General features: G+C 40.9%; 1 protein-coding gene across 6 annotated transcripts in view; it reads left to right on the forward strand.

The window, feature by feature from the left end:
* Positions 1-21,664, forward strand: part of TNRC6C (trinucleotide repeat containing adaptor 6C) — a 153,301-nt gene that overhangs the window by 16,040 nt on the left and 115,597 nt on the right. Inside the window, exons 1-3 of one of the 6 annotated variants that reach the window (XM_023211690.3) lie at positions 133-2,397; positions 14,876-14,999; positions 19,924-20,069. The exons of 1 other annotated variant lie outside the window; for it this stretch is intronic. In XM_023211690.3, the coding sequence (XP_023067458.1) occupies positions 20,059-20,069 (11 nt within the window). In that variant the 5' untranslated portion in view covers positions 133-2,397; positions 14,876-14,999; positions 19,924-20,058. Of the gene's footprint in view, positions 1-132; positions 2,398-5,162; positions 5,299-14,875; positions 15,000-15,095; positions 15,345-19,923; positions 20,070-21,664 lie in introns of those variants that run through there. 4 more of the 6 variants (XM_031934355.1, XM_023211688.3, XM_023211689.3 and 1 more) reach the window with 4 other exon arrangements.

Below are 21,664 nucleotides of genomic sequence, written 5' to 3' on the forward strand. Positions count from 1 at the left end.
GCCCGCCTTGGCCTCCCAAAGTGTTGGGATTACAGGCGTGAGCCCCTGCACCTGGCCTAAAACCTCTTTCTAAAGAGAATTTGAGGCAAGTGCAACAGCATATTAAAACAATAGAATAGTAAAAAGTAAGGCTTATCTTTAGAATGCAAAGAACTCATATTCCTCCTCAGTTATAGATGAAGGAAGTAAACTCATAAGATTATCTCACTTGCTACCTGTAAAGTCATATAGTGAAACTCAGTATTATTTTGCATGTCTGCTTCTGGCTAAAACAGACTAGCCAGTGTCAGACCAACCCTGCTGCCAAGAACTAAAATGCTTAGGTAACTAATAAAAAGCAACTATTTGAAGGTATTGGAAGCTACTAGGGCATTGAAGACTTTGAAGCCAAGATCCCAGAGAGAAGGGAGGTCTAAAGAGGCCGAATAAACATTTGGTGCCACATGACCCCGCAGAAGCATTTGCCAGCTTCAGTGCTAGGACTGAAAACCTGAACAAGCAGCTAAGTAGAGTTTTCAATAGACGTTGGAGGCTGGGGTCACAAAAACGGGAGTTCAGGGATGAGAGACCCTGGTAAGCATCCCAGGCTTTTGGTTGGAACCACCCCTGTTACCCCCTAAAAACCCCAACTTTTTACCCTAGGTGTATGGTGAACCTAGAAACTTTTCTGAAATCCAGCCCTCACAAAACACAAAAACTTAGTTTTGAATTGGCTGAAATAGCTTAAAGTCTTTCACCCCTGCTCTTAAATGCTTGTCAGAAGCAAAACTAAATCCTCTCTAGAGGAAGGTAACATTCACAGCCTCAGCTTATCTCCACAATTTTGTGCATGCAAGGTTAACATTCAGTCAAAAACTAGGCATATAAAAAAACAGGCGATAAGGTTACCCACAGGAGAGCTAGATATTAGGGTTATCAGACATGGACCTTAATGTAATGTTGATAAATATGTTTAATAAATTAAGTGACAAATGGAGGGTTTCAGAAAAAACTGGACACTATGAAAAAAGTTAAATGGAAATTCTGAAATTGAAAAGTACAATATAGGGTGACAATAGTTTACAATAATCTATTGTATATTTTAAAATAGCTGGAAGAGAAGAATTTGAATTTTTTAACATAAAGACATTTAAGGCGATGGATATCCCAATTACACTGATTTGATCCTTAAAATCATATGAATGTACTAAATTATCACATGTATCCTGAAAATATGTGTATCTGTTATGTATCAATTAAAAATTAAAAAGAAGAACTTTTAAAAGTACAGTAACTCAAATTAGGAATTAAACAGGAGGGTTTAATAGTATTCTTAGCTGAAGAAGAAATGAGTAAACTAGAAGATAGATCAGAAGACAATGTTCATACCAAAGCACAGAGAGACAGAAGAATGGAAAATGAAAATAAAAATATGTAAGAGACAAATGGGACACTGTTAAAAGTCTAAAATACTTACAGTTGGAATCTCAGAAGGAGAGGAGAAAGAATAGATCAGAAGCAATAGTAAAAGACATAATGACTTGAGAATCTTCCAAAACTAGTACAAACTTGCGTATTTGAGAATCACCGTAGCTCTAAGCAGAATCAATACCAAAATACAAAAATAAGGGGAAAAGAGAGGAAAAATTGCCAAAACAAAGAAAATCTTAAAATCAGCCAAAGTAGGAAAAAGATACATTACCTTCAAAGGAGGACAATAAAGACTGACAGTCTACTTTGCGAAGAAATGGAAATCAAAATACAGTGGAATGATGGCTTCAAAGTGTTGTAAGAAAATAACTGCCAATCTAGAAATCTGTATGAAGCAAAAATATCTTTCAAAAATGAAGTGAGAATATAGATATTTTCAGACAGACAAAAATTTGAGAGAGTTCATCATCAGCAGATCCACACTAGAGGTACTATAAAGAGGTAAAAGGAAAATTATCCTAACTGGAAGCATGGAGATGCGGAAAGGAGTAAAGAGCACTGGAAAGGATAGATAGACGAATACATCTAAAGTAATGTGAACTGTGTAAAACAGTAAAAATATTGATAGGTGCAGCAAACCACCATGGCACACGTTTACCTATGTAACAAACCTGCACATGTACCTGGAATTTAAAATTTTTTTAAGTAAAAATAATAAATGGCAACAGCAACCCAGAAAGCTGGAAGAGAGTTCTGATGGGGGAAAAACACAGGTTATTTTTCCTCGGCTCTCACTCTACAGCAGTGATCATCACAGAGGACTTCTTTGACCAAATGTGTGGCTTTCTCCCCACATGCCAAGCAAGCAGTCAGTTCTGCAGTGGACACCAGCGGGGTCTCTCTCAACGCAGAAGACTTCTGTGACCAAACATGTGAGGGTTTCTTGCCACACATCAAACGAGCAAGGAGTTCTGCTGTGGACGTCAGGTGGGTACCATCCAATTCCATTTTAACATTATCTACCTGGAGATAACTCAGATCCCACAGGTTGAAGACTCAGTCTCCAAGACTGTCCCTCCTTGAGACACTATTTGCAAGTCTGGGCCTCCAGAACTTCTGACCCACTAGCTTCAAGTTGAGATTCCCACCACCCCTCTTTGGGTTCAGTTAATTTGCTAGAGTTATTATTTGCTCTGGGCTCACAGAGCTCAGGGAAATAATTACGTTTACCAGGTTATTACAAAGGATGTTATGAAGGAAACATGAAGAAATGCCTAGGACACGGTATGGGAGCTGAGTGCTTCCATGCCCTCTCTGGGGCACCACCCTCCTGGCATTTCCACTTGCTCGGGCATTTGGAAGCTCTCCAAACCCAATCCTTTTGGGTTTGTTTTGTTTTGTTTTTTGGTTTTTTGTTTTTAGAGGCAGAGTCTCACTCTGTTGCCCAGACTGGAGTGCAGTGGTGCAGTTATGGCTCACTGCAGCCTCAACCTCCTGGACTCAAGCATCCTCCCACCTCAGCCTCCTGAGTAGCTGGGACTCCAAGCACGTACTATCATGCTAGGTTAATTTTTTAAAAAAAATTTTGTAGCGGTGGGGTCCCACTGTGTCGGCCAAACTAGTCCCACCTTGGCCACCCAAAGTGCTGGGATTTCACTTTGGGAGCCACTGCTCCTAGCCCCTTTTGGGTTTTTATGAGAACTTCATTATGCAGGCATCATTGATTAAGCCATTGGCCACTGGTGATCAACTTAACCTGCAGCTCCTCTCCACTCCCTGGAGATTGTTAGGGCTGAAAGTCCTAACCTTCTAATCCTGCCTTGGTGTTTATGGAGACTAGCCCCCAACCTGAAGCTACCAAGAAGCTTCCAGCTTTCAGTCAACTCATTAGCACACAAAATAACATTACTTTGGAGTTTCTAATGATGTTAGGAATTATATGCCGGGAAGCAAGATGGAAGACAAAATATACATTTCACAGTATTACAAAGATAAATATAGTTTAAATGTCTTCAGGTCTTTGTAATTTGTATTAGATTTTAATGAGTCAGAGATAGTAATATCTAGGGTAGTCCTTCTCAGTCACATTTGGTGAGAGAATCACATCTTAATGTCAAAGACAGCAAACTTCAACCTGTGGGTCAAATCTGGCCTGCTAAGTGTTTTAGTAAATAATGTTTTATTGGTGGAACACCGCCATGCCTGTTAGTTTACATATTGTCTATGGCTGGATTCATGCTACACTGTGGGTCAAATCTGGCCTGCTGTTTTAGTAAATAACGTTTTATTGGTGGAACACTGCCATGCCCATTAGTTTACATATTGTCTGTGACTGGATTCATGCTATACCACCAGAATTGAGTAGCTGCTACAGAGACATTGTGGTCCACAAAGCTTAAATTTATTGTCTAGCCCTTGATAGAAGAGATTTGACAACCCCTAGATGTTGTGGACTGAGTGTATGTGTTCCCCAAAGATTTGTATGTTGAAATTCTAACCTCCAGTGTGATGGTGTTAGGAAGTGGCGCCTTTGGGAAGTATTTAGTTCATGAAGGTGGAACCCTCACGAATGGGATTAGTTACACAGAGGTCTTGCTTCTTTCTCTCTACTCTCTGCCATATGGGGACACAGCAAGAAGAATGCCATCTGCAAGCCAGGAAGAGGGTCTTCACCAGAACTTGACCATGATGGCACCCTGGTCTTGGAGGGTCTGCAGAACCCAGCCTCTAGAACTATGAGAAATAAATGTTTGTTGTGTGAGCCACCCGGTGTATGGTATTCTTGTTAGTAGCAGCCAGAACTAAGACATCTGTGCTAAGGCATCTATTATATATTATGAATTAACTTCTTTGCATTTAGAATGCCTTTTAAGAACTGAAAAAAGAATAGTCACTCAGAATATTTTCTACAGAACATAATTCTTCATAGAACTTGAGAAAAGTTAACTCTAGAGTAACCACTAAAAGGATAGAAAGAGAATTTATAGTTACCAAGCTAATAGAGGAGAAAGGAAATAGAATAATAAAAACCACTTACTGTCCAAAAAAAGACAGAAGACAAAAAAGGAACATAGAATAGGAGGAACAAGGCTAGGCGCAGTGGCTCGTGCCTGTAGTCCCAGCACTTTGGGAGGCTGAGGCAGGTAGATCACCTGAGGTCAGGAGTTCAAGACCAGCCTGGCCAACATGGTAAAACCCCATCTCTACTAAAAATGCAAAAATTAGCTGGTGGCACATGTGGTGGCACATGCCTGTAGTCCCAGCTACTCGGGAGGCTGAGGCAGGAGAATTGCTTAAATCCAGGAGGCAGAGGTTGCAGTGAGCCGAGATTGTGCCACTGCACTCCAGCCTGGGTGACAGAGCAAGATTTCATCTCAAAAACAGAGCAGGGACAAGTTCAAAACAAGTAGTAAGATGGTTAATTTAAATAGTAACAGACAAAATGGACTTTAAGGCCATTTAGAAACAAGGAAATTTTGTAATGAAAAATTAGTCAATCCACAAAGAAATACGTATGCACCTAATAACAGAGCTTCAAAAGACAAAAGTCAACAGAATCAAAAGGACAAAAAGATAGATTCAGTATCCCTATTTCTTCTATTATACACAAATCAGGCAGAGCAGGATATTTGTTGAATATGGCATAAATGCACAGACCAACTTTCGTGTTATACTTGTAAAACCCTGAAAGCAGTCTTTCACTGTTACTATACCTTATAACCCACCCCTAGAATTTCTGCTTCCCATTCTAGCAGCTGAGCTCTGCTGGGATTTGGAGTTCTTGTTTTCCAGTAGAGAATATTACTACCAGAGGACACAGAAAGGTTCCATTGAATTGAAAGATGAGGCTATAACCCATTTGGGACTGTTATACCACTGAACCAACAGGTAGGAAAAGAGGTCACTCTGCTGACTAGAGTGCTTGATTCTGATTACTAAGGCAAAATGGGATAATGCTGTACAATGGGGGTAGGGAGGAGGATGTTTGTAACTCCGGATTCTCTAGAGTGTCGCTTAGTACTTCTTTGCAACATATTAGAGGCAAATGAAAAACTGCAGTACTCAAGAAAAGGCAGGTCTGTTGAGGAATCAGATCTTTCAGGAACGAAGGTTTAGGTCACCCTGTCATGTTGAGAACCCTGACTGGCTGAGGTTCTAACTGAGGTCACAGGAAATGTTGGATGCATAGTGAAAGAAGAAAGTTAGGGACACCACCCATGGCTTCATAACCAGGTGCAGAAGCAAGGATTGTAGTAACTTAGCATATTTTTTTCTTGTGTCTGTATGTTTATATGTATTAAGTTTCCTTTTCCCCCCTTATTTTATATATAAATTACTGGAAGTTACTTAAACAATTTGATCTTTAGAGAACAGACTATTTAGTGTGACTATACTGAATTTTAAGGATTAATTAATATAACTAGTGATTAATACAATGTCTGTTCGGACCGCAGCTCCTCATTTTGGGGGTAAAGTGAGAACATGTTCATTTATAGGAAGGCAGCTGCATGTTATTAGGTGGAATCAGAGTTGTTTTGATACTTCAAATATAGAGAATGTGTATGGAAGCCAAGTAGCCAAAGGGGTGGACTATGCCAATTTATCGTTGCTCAGTTCCCAGTTTATGTAAATCCACATCCGTTTATGCCCTGCTTTCGATACAGGAGCTGGGCACTGCAGACATTTCCCTTTGGTGAGCTGGCTTCACTTCAGGCTTTGCCAGTGGAAGCACTGGAGGCACAATGTAAGGAGGATTAGAGGAGAAAAGGGTCTTCCCAGCCAGTCATGGTGGCTCACACCTGTAATCCCAGCATTTTGAGACACTGAGGCAGGAGGATTGCTTGAGCCCAGGAGTTCGAGGCCAGCCTGGGCAACATAGCAACACCTCGTCAATACTTAAAAAAGAAAAACAAAAATGCCACGTGTGGTATTAGTGCCAGCTACTCCAGAGGCTAAGGTGGGAGGATCGCTTGATTGAGCCCAAAAGATTGAGGCTGCAGTGAGCTGTGATTGCACCACTGCACCCCAGCCTGAGTGACAGATTCTGTCTCAAAAAAAAAGACAGCTAGATTTTTTGAGACAGCTAGATTCTGTCTCAAAAAAAAGAATTGGGGGGTATCCCCCTACTCCCCACTTCCAGTGCGCGTGCTTTTGGTGCAGCAGTCAGCAGGCTGGCATAGGAAAGCCCTGGCAGTGCTCACCTCAGTGGTGCTTATGAAGCAGCCTTAGCCCACCTGTACCTTCAAGTTTCTCTGCCTCCCCAGTAGGGCCATCGTGTAGACACCTCTTCCCTGTTCCCTCTTCTAGGTCTTTCTGCTACTCTCTAGCTGTGTGTTCTGTGGCAACCACACCCTCTCCAGTCCTGTGTGGAGGGATCTTCTTCTGAGTTCTTAGCCTCTTTCTTAATGCATACATACACACACACACACACACACACACACACACACACACCCCTTTAGCTTGGAGCTATTACAGTAAGTATATCTGCTTTCTGCATTTGCTCCCTCTGGACCCCATAAGGAACTATTCTTACCCCTGTTAAAACATAACCACCTTTTACTAGTTAACACATCTTCGTATTAACTCTATCCTGTTCAAGTTATTGATACGGTTTCTGGCTCCTGACTATTCCCTAAGACTTATTAACAACATTACTATTTAATCTTTAACATTGCTGTCTAAAGCTACGCCAGTTAAATGAGACAGGTGTATTCATTTTCTGTTTTTGCGTAACAAATTACCACAAACTTAAGAGGTTTAAAGCATGATCAATGCTTCATAGTCCTGCAGGCCAGAAATTTAGCATGACATTACTGGGTGTCTGCTTATGGTATCACAAGGCCAAGGTCAAGGTGTTAGCCAGGCTGAATTCCCATGTGGTTTACTCTGGGGAAGAATCTGTGTTCAAGCTTTCTTATTGCTGACAGAATTGAGTTTCTTTTGGTTATAGGACTGAGATCTTTGTTTCCTTGCTAGTTGTCAGAGGAGTTGTTCTCAATTCCTACATCACCCATGTTTCTTGCCTTGTAGCCTCCATCTTTAAAACAGCAAGTGCGAGGACAGACGCGGTGGCTCACGCCTGTAATCCCAGCACTTTGGGAGGCCGAGATGGGCAGATCATGAGGTCAGGAGATCGAGACCATCCTGCCTAACATAGTGAAACCCCATCTCCACTAAAAATAAAAATAAATTAGCCGGGCATGGTGGCGGGCGCCTGTAGTCCCAGCTACTTGGGAGGCTGAGGCAGAAGAATGGCGTGAACCCGAGAGGCAGAGGTTGCAGTGAGCCAAGATTGCACCACTGCGCTCCAGCCTGGGCGACAGAGCGAGACTCTGTCTCAAAAAAAAAAACAGCACCTGTGTTGAATCTGTCTCATACTTTGAACTTCTGACATCCTCTGACCTCTAAATCCAGATTTAAAGGGTTAATGTGATTAGAACAGCCCCACTTGGATGGATAGACTGTCTTAAGGCCAACTGATTTGGGATTTGAATTACGTCTGCACAGTCCCTGCGAATAGTGCCTACGTTCATGTTTGATTGAATAACTAGGGGAAGGTACGTGTTCCCCAGGGGCCGGGAACCTTAGGAGGAATCTTAGAATTCTGACTACCAAAACACAAAATAGAAATTAAACCATGTAAAAATGGTTGTTATTTACAGATTTTATACCCAGAAAACCCAAGATGATAAGCTAAAAAATTATTTGATACAGTATAGATAAGTCAGTAACTGGACTAGACACTTACCATCAGTAACCTTTCAGGCAATCCACAGGATATTTGATCTAATACATAAAAATCAATTTTTTAAAAAATTATAAAATACCTGGAAATGAGCTTAACATGTACAGGAAATAAATATGAAGAAATGGGCTGGGTGCGGTGGCTCACACCTGTAATCCCAGCACTTTGGGAGGCCAAGGCGGGCGGATCACTCAATGTTGGGAGTTTGAGACCATCCTGACCAACATGGAGAAACTCCGTCTCTACTAAAAGTACAAAATTAGCCGGGCATGGTGGCGCATGCCTATAATCCCAGCTACGCGGGAGGCTGAGGCAGGAGAATGGCTTGAACCAGGAGACAGGTTGCAGTGAGCCGAGATTGCGCCATTGCACTCCAGCCTGGACAACAAGAGTGAAACTCCATCTCAAAAAAAAAACCAAAAGAAATGACAATTTCACAGAAAGAAGGAAAAAAATAAATGGAGAGATGTTCTCAAATAGGAAAATTAATTCTTATAGAGCTTTCAGTTCAATTAAAAAATATGTTTAAAGCAATTTAATTTTAAAAAAACATATTTTTTTTTGAAACATGACAGTATGGTTGTAAATTTTACCTGGAAGGATAGAAGAATAAGTACTTTTAAAAATATAATGAAAGGAACCTAGTGGTAGCAGATAACCAAAATTTTATGTAACTGGAATAATTTAAATAGTGTCATTGTGGCGGAAGCATGCAGTTATTAATGGAGCAGAGTGGTCTTCGGGCCCATCTGTTATACATGAATTTGATGTATGAAGAGCCATTGTCACAAATGAGCAGAGACAGAAAGGATCATTTAGTCCTGGTGCACTAAATGACTCCCAGGCAATGTTACAGAAAAAAAGGTAGATCCTAGTGTCTGCCACACACCAAAATAAACTTTAAATGAAGTATCATCTGTATAATAGGAAAATTTTAAAGAAATCTAGAAAATAAAAATAGCTAATTTGAATAGTTTCTATACATACAAGTAAAATCTCATGAAAATTTTTTGTAGAATTTGAGTAGCGTTTAAAACTTGGCCGATGCCAAAAATAAAAGGTAGACAAAAACTGGGGGAAATGTTTACAGCAACATGATTAAACGTTAATCTATTTAACATGTATAAACTTAATAAATTGATTATGAAAAAGCCCACTAAGAACTGAAGTGATGGGCCAGGATATATAGACAGGTAATGTACAGAAAATGAAATTCATGTGGGATAACAAATATGGGGAAATATGTTCATTAATAGTCAAAGAATTGTAAATTAAGGCCATTGAAATACTTTTTCTATCAGATTAGCAAGGATTAAAAATTATAATACTCAGTGCTTATGAGAGTGTTGTGAAATAAGCACACTTGTGTTCAGCTAATAAAACTACAGATTATTAAAATGCTTTTGGAAGCAGTTTTGTAATGAAAACCCTTAATTATACCCTTTTGTTTTAGGAAGTCTGTTTTTGGAAATCTCTCCTAAGACAATAATCACAAATACAGAACAAACTGGGATAATCACCAATACAGAACAAATATAAACAAAGTGGATTAGTGGTAAAAAACAGTGTAAAAAGGAAACACCTAAATAAGCAGGGGGGAATCAAGTAAATTATGGTCCATCAACACAAAATATTTTGTTGTCATTACAAATTATATTTGTGGAGTTTTTTTGTTGTTTGTTTGTTTGTTTTTTGGAGACAGAGTCTCATTGTGTCGCCCAGGCTGGAGTGCAGTGGTGCGAGCACCATCTCAGCTCACTGCAACCTCCGCCTCCCAGGTTCAAGCAATTCTCCTGCTTCACCCTCCCCAGTAGCTGGGATGACAGGCACACACCACCATGCCAGGCTAAGTTTTGTATTTTTAGTAGAGATGGGGTTTCACCATGTTGGTCAGGCTGGTCTCGAACTCCAGACCTCAAGTTATCCGCCCATCTTGGCCTCTCAAAGTGCTGGGATTATAGATGTGAGCCACCGCGCCCGGCCTGAAGTAAGCATTCTTTAAGAGTGTAAATTAAGATGGTGGTCAACTGTGTACTAGCAGTACTGTGCCAATTAAAAATATTTATCAGCTATGGCCAGGCACAGTGGCTCATGCCTGAAATCCCAGCACTTTGGGAGGCCAAGGCAGGAGGATTGCTTTGGGCCAGGAGTTTGAGACCAGCCTGGGCAACAGGTGAGGCTCCGTCTCAAAAAAAAAAAAAAAAAAAAAAATGAGACTTTGTCTCTACAAAAAATTAAAAAACCAAAAAACTTAGTTGGATGTAGTGTTGTCATGCTTGTGGTCCCACCTACTCAGGAGGCTGAGGTGGGAGCATCACTTGAGCCCAGGAGGTCGAGTGAACTATGATAGCACCACTGCACTCCAGCCTGGGTAGCAGAGTGAGACCCTATCTCTTTATACACACTCAAATACATACACACACACACGCGCGCACACACATATTTTCCAGCTATTTATTCTTCCATTGCATCTTCTTCCCAGCATCAGAATGTCTTCTCTACACACACACGTGCGCACACACACACACACAAATTTTCCAGCTATTTATTCTTTCATTGCATCTTCTTCCCAGCATTAGAATGTCTTCTCTTCATCTGCCCATCTGTGAATCTGTTCTCACAGAAGATTGTTCCTGTACTTTAATGATTCCCCCCGTTAAAAACTCACAGCTTCCATTTTTGCTTTTCTCTTCTTTTATCTGAGCATAGTTAGAGTCCACAAAAGTTTGGTTATAATTAGCATTTTTACCACCAGGGGCTATTATTTGTATTTCAAACAGTTTTTCCAATTTTAAAACTGCTTCAGTGGAATTTGAAACTACGCAGTTGTTTCTTTCAGTGTTGAACGTCGTTCTTTGGGTGCTAAATGTTTAAATTCTATTTTATGGTACATGTACCTAGAAATGAAGAACAGTTAGTGGGGAAAATAACATTAATGTTCAAGGAGACTTTTTATACTTTACCTGAGAGATGCAAGGGTGTATAGATTTAAAATGTAAGAGTCATGTTCTGGATCATCTTCAAGTAGTTGTGTTTGCTGCCATTTTCTAAAATGTAAGCTCCACGAAAGCAGGGACCTAGAACACCATGTGGCACATATGGTACACTCTTAATAAATATGTATTGAATGAAAGATTAAATTTTCACCTGGTAGAAGTATCTACAACTAGAAGTCATGAGTATGTAGACCTCAGATCATCTGAATTTCTTGGAATTTGTGTCACTTAACACAGTGTTACTTTGTTGCCTTAAAGTGGCAGTTTTGAAGAAGGGAGGGACCAACCCCTTGGCGGGCCTTTGGAAGGATGGACTTTTGTTTAGGGATGTCATGTGATTCGAGGTGGGCACAATGGCATTTAGTGGGTAGGAGCCAGAGATCCTAGGTATTCTGTGCCTGGACCTACTCCCATACAAGAAAGACTGTTAGTGCATCTGTTATGACTTCCGAATTTCCCTCTGGATATAATGTAGGTGAAAAATTTTCTGAAGCTCAGAACCTATTTTGTATGTATACAATTTTTTGTGCTGTTGTAATGTATGCTGAGTTTCTGGAAACTCGGGAAAGCAACTGTCATATACATTCAGGGAAGGTTGTACTTTGGGGTTTGCTCAGTAGTTAACTCATCATTTGGGAAATCTCTTCGCCTGCTAATCAGTGCCAGTCATGGAATTTGAGTTGCAATGCCAATTTTATTTTCTTCATTGTACATAGGAAATTACTTATGAAAACCTGAAATTACTTTGTTTATTTACCTGTGTTTGTGTTTGTTTACCCACTGTAAGCTCTTGATAGTAGGGATCTTACGTATCTTGTCACTGGATATCCTTACACCTAAAATCAAGCCTGGCACATTGTGTGGCCAGTTATTAATAAACGATGCCTGCCGGGCGCGGTGGCTCACGCCTGTAATCCCAGCACTTTGGGAGGCCGAGGTGGGCGGATCATGAGGTCAGGAGATTGAGACCATCCTGGCTAACACGGTGAAACCCCATCTCTACTAAAAATACAAAAAAATTAGCCAGACGTGGTGGTGGGCGCCTGTAGTCCCAGCTACTCGGGAGGCTGAGGCAAGAGAATGGCATGAACCCGGGAGGCAGAGCTTGCAGTGAGCCGAGATCGTGCCACTGCAATCCAGCCTGGGTGACAGAGCGAGACTCCGTCTCAAAAAAAAAAAAAAATTAAAAATAAATAAATAAATAAATGATGCCCAAATAATGGACAGATGTTTGAATGAGTGAATCATCCCCTTGGGCCTGATCTTTAAATGCTGTTGTTGCTTAAGCCCCTATCTCAGGCCCTCCTTCCTGTATACTCTTAAACTCCCTTCCTACCTGATCTCAGCTATAACCCTCACTTTGATTTATATTTCTGCATTGACATCTCCTGAAATTTTTCTCCACTCTGAATCTTTCCTCTGAACTCTGGAATTTTACATTCAGCTTCCTTCCCCAGTTTAATGTTTCAAGCATCTCAAACTCAACGTGTCCTTCTCCAGTGTTTATCTTAGTGAATGGTGCCACCATACACTTAGTCACACTGGTGAGAAGCCTACGGATTGCTCTTGACACCTCCCTCTCGCTTATGCCCATATCCAATTCATCACCCGGTTCTGTTCATTTTATCTTCTGAATAGTGTTCAAGCCTGCTTTGCATCCCCAGATCTAAACGACCAAGTCTAAACTCTTATATTGACTGTAGTAGCCTTATGCATTGGTTTCCCCCAGTCCACTGTTCTCTTCTTGTAATCTATTCCACATAGGAGCCAGTATGAGCTCATAAATAACTGATTGTTATTCCCTTGCTTAAAATTCTTCATTGGCTTCTCATTGCTCTGAAGATAAAAAAAATTTAACCTAAGTCTACCCCACCAGACTGGGTCTAGCCATTTCTTTCATTGCTCTGCAGCCTTTAGGCCCCCCATCATCTTGCCGTTTCTCAAACATCCTGTGTGCCTTCCCACTGGAGAGCTTTCATGCATGTTGTCCCCTGCTGTGCCACCAGGTCTCCTTCAGGACTTAGCTCACTTTCATAGGAAATCTTCTGTGACCTCCCGACCAGCCAGAATCCTTCCTCTTAAGTGCTCTCATAGCACCCTGCACTTCTTATTAGCCTGCTGTAATTAATGTATTATGAAGGGAATTGTCGGCCGGGCGTGGTGGCTCACGCCTGTAATCCCAGCACTTTGGGAGGCCAAGACGGGCGGATCACAAGGTCAGGAGATGGAGACCATCCTGGCTAACATGGTGAAACCCCGTCTCTACTAAAAAATACAAAAAACTAGCCGGGCGAGGTGGCGGGCGCCTGTAGTCCCAGCTACTGGGGACCTGAGGCAGGAGAATGGCATAAACCCGGGAGGCGGAGCTTGCAGTGAGCTGAGATCCGGCCACTGCACTCCAGCCTGGGCGACAGAGCGAGACTCCATCTCAAAAAAAAAAAAAAAAAAAGAAGGGAATTGTCTGTCTTTCCCATAGAATTAAGTTTTTTTTAAAATTCATTTAGTGTAGGTATGGCCCCAATATAATGTCTATCTATATTATCACCATAAAGAATGGCCTATTAGCAAATACAACAATTTGTCTTCCATTATCTAATTGTTTTTTACTCAGTAATTTCACAGGGTCGATGAGTTTGATTTGTGACTTCAGGGGCACATTGTATTTCATTTGTTCTAAGAAGCACATTTTTCCCATTTTTAACGTTTCTGAAATTGACATGCATCTTACAGTCAATGGCATATGTATCATGGTATAATTGGCAGCATTTTTGTTTCTTAGTGATGCATAAAATAATGGTGCATCTTATATTCGAAGGTAGATTAGATATAAAAGTTGATATTTTATAACAAATTCATTCTGTAAGGGTTACCAGGATATATGTTGCTTGTTATTCTGTAGAAGTGTTAATAGGATTTTTCTGTAGCTGTAGCAGGTAACTGATGATATCTTGATCCCTTGAAGAAGTTCTGGCTAAAATCATTTTCATCATATTCCTGTAGAGTCAAATCTCAGGGGCTTGATTTTTGTATTGTTTGTTCAAGTCACACACAAACCCAAATTTGTATGTGTATCTGTTTTATTTTAGAAAAATTATTTATTATCTATGTGTAGAGGTGGACAGGCCATCTATTGGTTCCAGAGATGGTCAACTAACCCCCTGAATGCATTCTCCCCACATCTTCATTTTGAAAGAAGTTTTAGATGGGCACATTTAGAGACATTTTCCCCAGCCTTCCTTGTGTCTCGATATGGGCAAGTTCTGGTCACTTGAATGTTAACAGAAATAATACATAAACTTCCAGGGCATGAACCAAAAGGGAAGTAATTTGCTCTTCAGTTCCTCTTTTCCTTCCTCTGGTGAATAAAACAAACTTGGAACAAGGATGCTTGGCCAGCCTCTCTGGACTGCAGGGAAGAAACATCTTGAGCATGTTGTATTTTGGGGTCTCTTTGTTATAGCGGCTTTACTTTTACTCTAATATATATCTAAGAAATTGTTTGATTATGCTCTTCAATTTCCAAAAAATGAAGTCAACCTTACCATCAGTTCATTGTAAGTTTGAAGCATACGGCTGTCACTTTTGGACCACAATGAAGAATATGTGCTCTTTAGGGATACAGTGTGGTATAGTAGATGCAGCGTATGCTTGGAACTCAGTCTAACCTCAGTTGAATGATGACGGCTCTGTGGCTGTGTCACTTACTGTTTGTGTCTGTACACAGAGGTCCTCTGAGCTTCATCCTCTGATCCTCTCCTTGAAGATGTAGATGATACCTGTCTCAACAAGATCGTTTTGAGGAGCGAATGAAATCATCTATTTGAAAGACCTTACAAGCCCAGTGCTGAGTAAATGACAGCTCTTGCTACCATTAGTTTTTCCAAAGACTATCACTTCACACTAGCTGCTGCCCTAATATCTTTGCAGTTGGAACTTGGTATTTATGGAGGATTGTTTGATTTTCTAAGTTTTATCTTAAGATTAAGCAAAACCATTGGAAACCTTCACACTTGGACTGTGTTGCCTTGGCCCCCCAGAGAATTGCTGACTTTTTGCAAATTCCCTGAGTTTTCCCATGGTGCTTTTTGGCTATCAAGAGGCTGCAAAAGATGATTTAATAAAGCCTACCCTTGCACACACATGCTAGCACAAAGAAGAAGCTGTCTAGAGCATGACTACGTCGCCTGTGTGAGGTACCCACTAAAATAACTTATTTTTAGACCTGAATGGTAGGGAAACTTTTTCTTCCCTTATAGAACAGGTATGTGTTCTTATGGCTAATGAGAATCCTTAAAGGACAGAGAGAGGAATTGAATCAAATTGTAAAATAATTTGGCAAATTTTAGGTTACCTCTGAGTACGTGTTAATCCGTTAGTAGATGTGGTTCCATTAAAGTCTTGGAGGAGGTAAACTCTACACTTATTTTTATTTTATTTTATTTTTTTATTTTATGTTATGTTATGTTATGTTATTTTTTTGAGATGGAGTCTCACTCTGTTGCCCAGGCTGGAGTGCAGTGGCGCAATCTTGGCTCACTGCAACCTCTGCTTCCTAGGTTCAAGCGATTCTCCTGCCTCAGCTTCCTGAGTAGCTGGGGTTACAGGCACCCACCATCATGCCTGACTAATTTTTGTATTTTTAGTAGGGATAGGGTTTCACCAGGATGGCCAGGCTGGTCTCGAATTCCTGACCTCAGGTGATCCACCCGCCTCTGCCTCCCAAAGTGCTGAGATTATAGGCGTGAGCCACCGCATCTGGCCCTATCACTTTTTTTCATTTTAAAAGAAATCAGAAAGCCTAAAGGTGGCAATTAGCAGTACATTGACTTTATGAGAGTAATAGGAAACATTTGCTTCTTGAGATTGGTATATGAACATAATATTAGATTTACAGTTCATACCAATTTTATGCTTTGGATTTTAGTTTTTGATTTAAGATAGTAATTTCCAGGAAATTGTTTAAGGGACAGAAACAATGAGCTATAACTAATAAATACTAGTTAGTTTACAAAGTATGGGACTATGCAGCTCACAGTCTCAAATGTGATCTCAATTTGCTCCAGTAATCAGTATACTGCTTTGTGTTTAATGAATGACTAAAGACTAAACTTAATTAGAACACTTTTTTTTTTATGAGGTAGTTCCCTTAGGATCTCTATCTAAATTTCTGCAGGGTGTGGGCAGCATCTGAACCTGTTGTGTGTTTGAAAACAGAAAATTAAAGTGTTTTTCTGTTAATTGATATTTTTCAGGTAAATTTTCTTCATCATTTATGAAATTTAAGTTTTTACATTTCACATTTTTAATGTGAAATATCGACAAGCTTCTTAGTACCTGTGGGGGTTTTTTCCTGCAGCAATATAATCAGTCACTTTTTTTTCTACTTTGTTTCATTATAGAAACTATTGGCTGGGCACCGTATCTCCCCCCTGTAATCCCAGCACTTTAGGAGGCTGTGGTGGGTGGATCACCTGAGGTCAGGAGTTTGAGCCCAACCTGGCCAACATGGTGAAACCCTATCTCTACTGAAAATACAAAAATTAACCGGGCATTGTGGTGCATGCCTGTAATCCCAGCTACTCAGGAAGCTGAGGCAGGAGAATCGCTTGAACCCAGCAGGCAAAGGTTGCAGTGAGCCGAGACTGTGCCATTGCACTCCAGCCTGGGTGACAGATTGAGACTGTATTTAAAAAAAAAAAAAAGAAACTATTTAGGCAGACATTCATGTCCTTTATCAACTTATTACTCCATTGTAAACCGCTGAAACTTCTCTTATCCTCACATGCAAACCCTGGGCTTCACAGATTTTTCTGGATCAAGGGAATGGGTAGATGGTGGTATCATCTCTTTTTGTATTTGATTTTTCTCTTGTGCAGATTGTCATCAAACTATTTCTGCCCAGGTCTTGTATGCTCACCTGCTCTCCCAAATTAAAATCCAACTTTGAACACAAGTTAGTTTAATGGCTCCTGAAACTGAATCCACACAGTTAACAGTCCTTTTAGTTCACAGAATTGCAAAACATTTGAATAGAAAGCCACCCCGGGGATCACCTGCAGTCCAGTTCTCATACAGTTCTCATATTGATAACTGCACCAGGGTCCATTTCATCACTTCAGTGACTGACCAACGCTTATATGGTGCTGGGACTTTGTCGTTTCTTTTTTTTTTTTTTTGAGACAGAGTCTCACTCTGTGGCTGAGGCTGGAGTGCAGTGGCGCAATCTCAGCTCACTGCAAGCTCCGCCTCCCGGGTTCACGCCATTTTCCTGCCTTAGCCTCCCAAGTAGCTGGGACTACAGGCGCCCGCCCCCACACCCGGCTTAATTTTTTTGTATTTCAGTAGAGACAGGGTTTCACCATGTTAACCAGAATGGTCTCAATCTCCTGACCTTGTGATCCACCCACCTTGACCTCCCAAAGTGCTGGGATTACAGGTGTGAGCCACCACGCCCAGCTGTCCTTTCTTTTTTGCAATTATGAAGGAGAACCTTTTCTAAACTTGCCCAAGTAATGCCACAAGTTTCAGAACACAGAAATACCATGGAGTTTAAAAAAAAGGGTAAGTGCCAAATTCAAGCAAAAATAATTACTTCACTCCATCTGTCAGGGTTGATATTTCAGGTCTTTGCGCTATTAATTAAATACAGCTTGTCGTTTTATACTTTGATGTAAATTTTTCATTTAGGCACATCTGTGAATTTTATTTATTGATTGATGTGACAGTATTTAAAAGTCTCCAGTTTATTGATAGGATTGAAATAAGCCCTAATTTATGGGCTCCTCCATCAGCCAAGAGAGAGAAACCATACAGTTACGTGAACAGGGAAAGTTGACTGTCAAGAATTGTTAACTGTAACGGGATTAGAATAATGAGGGATTGGCTAGTCCGAATAAAGAAAGCCTTAGAGGATTCAGGAATAGCAGATATAAGGAGACCCCTGCCCCAGCCTGAGGTGGAACATCCAGTGAGAGATGACAGCCATGGCTCACAAGGTGGCAGAGAAGTCACTGTGATGCTGTGTTGATGGAACTTGAAAGCAGTTCATGGGAAGGCATCTCACCAGAGGCACTGTGCTACAAAACCGCCTGTGCAGGCGTGGCGACATGGCTGGAGTGTGCCTGCAGGATCCTGCCAGGGAACTCTCTAGCCAGGAGGCAGAACTCTTCTGCTGCTGTGTCTCTCTAGTGCCCTGTACTGAAAAGGTTGAACGTCATGCCAGCTGGCAAAGGAAAAATAGTTAAAGGTCACAGATCCATTTTCACAGAGCAGGCAAAAAACAGAGTTTGGCACTGAGAGGCAATAAATCTCCACCTCCAAAGTCCTTAGTAGTTAGGCAATAAATCTTCACCTCCAAACTCCTTAGTAGTTTTTTTGGAAAAGCATTATGCTTATCAGTAGTTACAGAATACGTGTTCCTAGGATTTCTTGCAAACAATGAAATCCTGAGTATTATTAATAACCACTCTGTAACACATAGGCCAGGATGTACCAGCAAGGACTACTCTATCTGAGAGACTGGTTGGAGATTTTCTTCTGTTATTTTAGCACATTTAAAGTACACACATACACACACACACACACACACGTCATTATATAATTTACTGTGAAAGTGGAGTGCTATTAAAATTACACTCATTTTCTGACTTAATTTGAGGTGACTTTAAACTCAGAAATGAAGAAAAGGTTTTCACAACATGGTACTTAAAACTCCCATACTTCTAGTGTGGGCAACACAGCAAGACACCATCTCCACAAAAAATTTAAAAATTAGCCAGGCGTGGTGATGTGCGCCTGTAGTCCCAGCTACACAGGATTCTGAGGTGAGAGGGTTGCTTGAGCCCAGGAGTTCGAGGCTGCGGCAAGCTATGATCACATCCCTGCACTTTAACCTGGGAGAAAGAGCGAGACCCTGTCTCACAAACAGCAATCCTCCCATATTTGTAACGGACATGTTAATATAGCAACGCTAAAGTTAGTGGTAAAGTGTTTACTGAACCTACTTAAAGACAAATCATAACCAAATAATGCTGCAGCCAGTCAGTGCTTACTCAGTAAGCCTAGGTTTAAATAGATTGTTGATAAACTGCATTATCAGGATTCCTTGGTTACAGACAGTGGGAAGCAACTGTACAAATTTAAAGGGGAAAAAAGGAGAAACATTTGGAAGGATGTGATAACAGATGACAAAATTGAAGGACAAGCTGAAAAACTAGGACACAACCCATGCAGCCTAGAGAATCCAGGTAGCAGGCACTGATGACAGGTTTTGTAGGGCACAGTCAGTGCAGTGAATCCACTCCAGCTGTCTGCCACTTCAATTCAGAGTTCCTATTCCAAGATGTGTCTTGATTAGCCTAGTATGAGTCTCATGCCCACCCCTTGGTCAGGGGAGGGCAAGGCACTGAGATACCAGGCTGCAAAAACAGCTTATTCCTGGACTCAAAAGGCATACCTCACAGATACTTAGTTTTTCTCTCCATTTCTTAGTTCCCTTCTTTGATGTTGGCTTCATTTGGTTACAGTAACTTCCAGCCCTCTGATTCTGTTTGGTTCACATCCAGTGTCATCCCTGAATCTGAGCACTGTGGCCCAGGGGACGCTGTGCCCTTCTATTAGTCAGACACAAAATGCATCCCTGGAGCCACTGCCCCTAAGTCCACAGATTGTAGGTAAAAGGAAAATCAGGATACAGATACCAGTGGGAGGAGGAAAGGAGGAAAGGAAGCTGAGTGGCAAAGTAACAGACAGTTCATCAACTTTATTTCACAGAGACAGCCAACCAAAATGAGAAGCATTACTTGTTCTGTGACAAAAAACCAAATGGAAGAAGATAATATAGAAAGACATTGGTGAAACAAGGAGGTGGAATACCTATGTCAGTGGCTAGACAAGAAGCACCGTAAGATGTTTAAAAGGTGAGAGGCAAGAGACACTGTTTCTTAAGAAGTTCGGTCAGTTCAGGCTGTATTAACTCCATACTGGGCTGCTGGGCTTTGTCTTGTTTCATTTTAGCCATGATAGTGAGTCCTGAGAATTAAATCCTGGGCTGAAGTCTGTATTAACTCTAAAATGAAAATAATATCAGGATTCCTTTGAAATACCTGAGACCAACTGATTTTGTCATACCTCTCTTCGATCTCCATGATTCTTCACCATCCTTCCAAAGTATATGTCCCTGCTGTCATCTCTTCCTAACTAGTAATCAAATCCCAGTGCTGCTCTGAAGTTTCCTCATCCTTTTCTCCAGATCTTTCCCCCGAGCCTTATGGTGCATGGTCCTCTGGTTAACAAAGACCTTTATCTTTAGCCCTGCACCCTCCTCAATGCCCCCAACACGTACTGTCTTCACTTCATTGAAACCACTTCTCATCAGGCCGGGAATCAGGGTGGAGGGGAGACATGAGGGAAGGATTCAATATTCTCCTGAACCCTTCCCACCATAACCATTTATAATTTTTTTAAATTTTGTTTTCTGTCATTCCTTGTATTCACTTTTTTAAAGTTTACTTGTAGTACCATTCACTCTCTGGTGTACAGTTACATGAGTTTTAACAAATGCATACAACCATATAACCATCATCATGTGAAGATGCAGAATAATTCTGTCGCCCAACGAAACAACTCCCTTGCACTGCCCCTTTGTAGCCAGTCCCTTCCTCCCCCCGACAGTTGCTGGTCTATTTTCAGTTCCTACAATTTTGCCTTTTCCAGACTATTATATAAATGGACCCTACGCAACATAGCCTTTTGAGTTTGGCTGCTTACATTTAGTATCTGTTATATCCAAGTATAGTTTTCTTTGAGTTTATCTTGTTTGGTATTCACAGAGCTTTTTGAATTTATAAATTTATGTATTTTGTTTCTTCACTGATTTTCCTTCTCCACCTCTGGGCCTCCAGTGACATGAATGTTGGGTCTTTTAGAATTATCCCTCAGGTCCCTGAGGCTCTGTTCATTTTTTTAGTCTCTTTGTTTTCCAGATTCAGTAATTTTTATTTCTCTGTTAAGTTCACATACTCTTTCCTCTTTCATGTCCATTCTTCTCTTGAGCCTATCCAATGATGTTTTAAATTCAGATGTTTTAGTTTTTTAGTTCTAAATTTTTGTTTACTCAAGTGTATTTATCTTTATTTGCCTCCTGGAGCATAGTTATAATAACTGCTTTGAAACCATTGTCTGATAATTCCAAAACTTGGGTCATCTGGCCATTGACGTCTGTCATCTTTTGCCCTGATTGTTGGCTACAAAGTCTGGTTCTTTGTATGAGGAGATATTTTGGACTTTATCCTGGACGTTTTGAATATGTCAGATAGACTCTTAGTACCATCAGACTCCTCTAGAAGATGCTGGTCTGTTGTATTGTTTTTGTTTGAGCAGGCAGTCAGCCTGGGTAGGTTCAAGGCTTCTAATGTCAGCTCAGTACTAGGCTCTCACTATGCTGCTTTGGACCTGGCCCACACGTAGGAGTTAGTCTGAGGCTTGGGGAAGGCGGAGTGTTGTCATCGTAGTT

Source organism: Piliocolobus tephrosceles, chromosome 16 (assembly GCF_002776525.5).
Source record: "Piliocolobus tephrosceles isolate RC106 chromosome 16, ASM277652v3, whole genome shotgun sequence".
Taxonomy (NCBI): Eukaryota; Metazoa; Chordata; class Mammalia; order Primates; family Cercopithecidae; genus Piliocolobus; species Piliocolobus tephrosceles.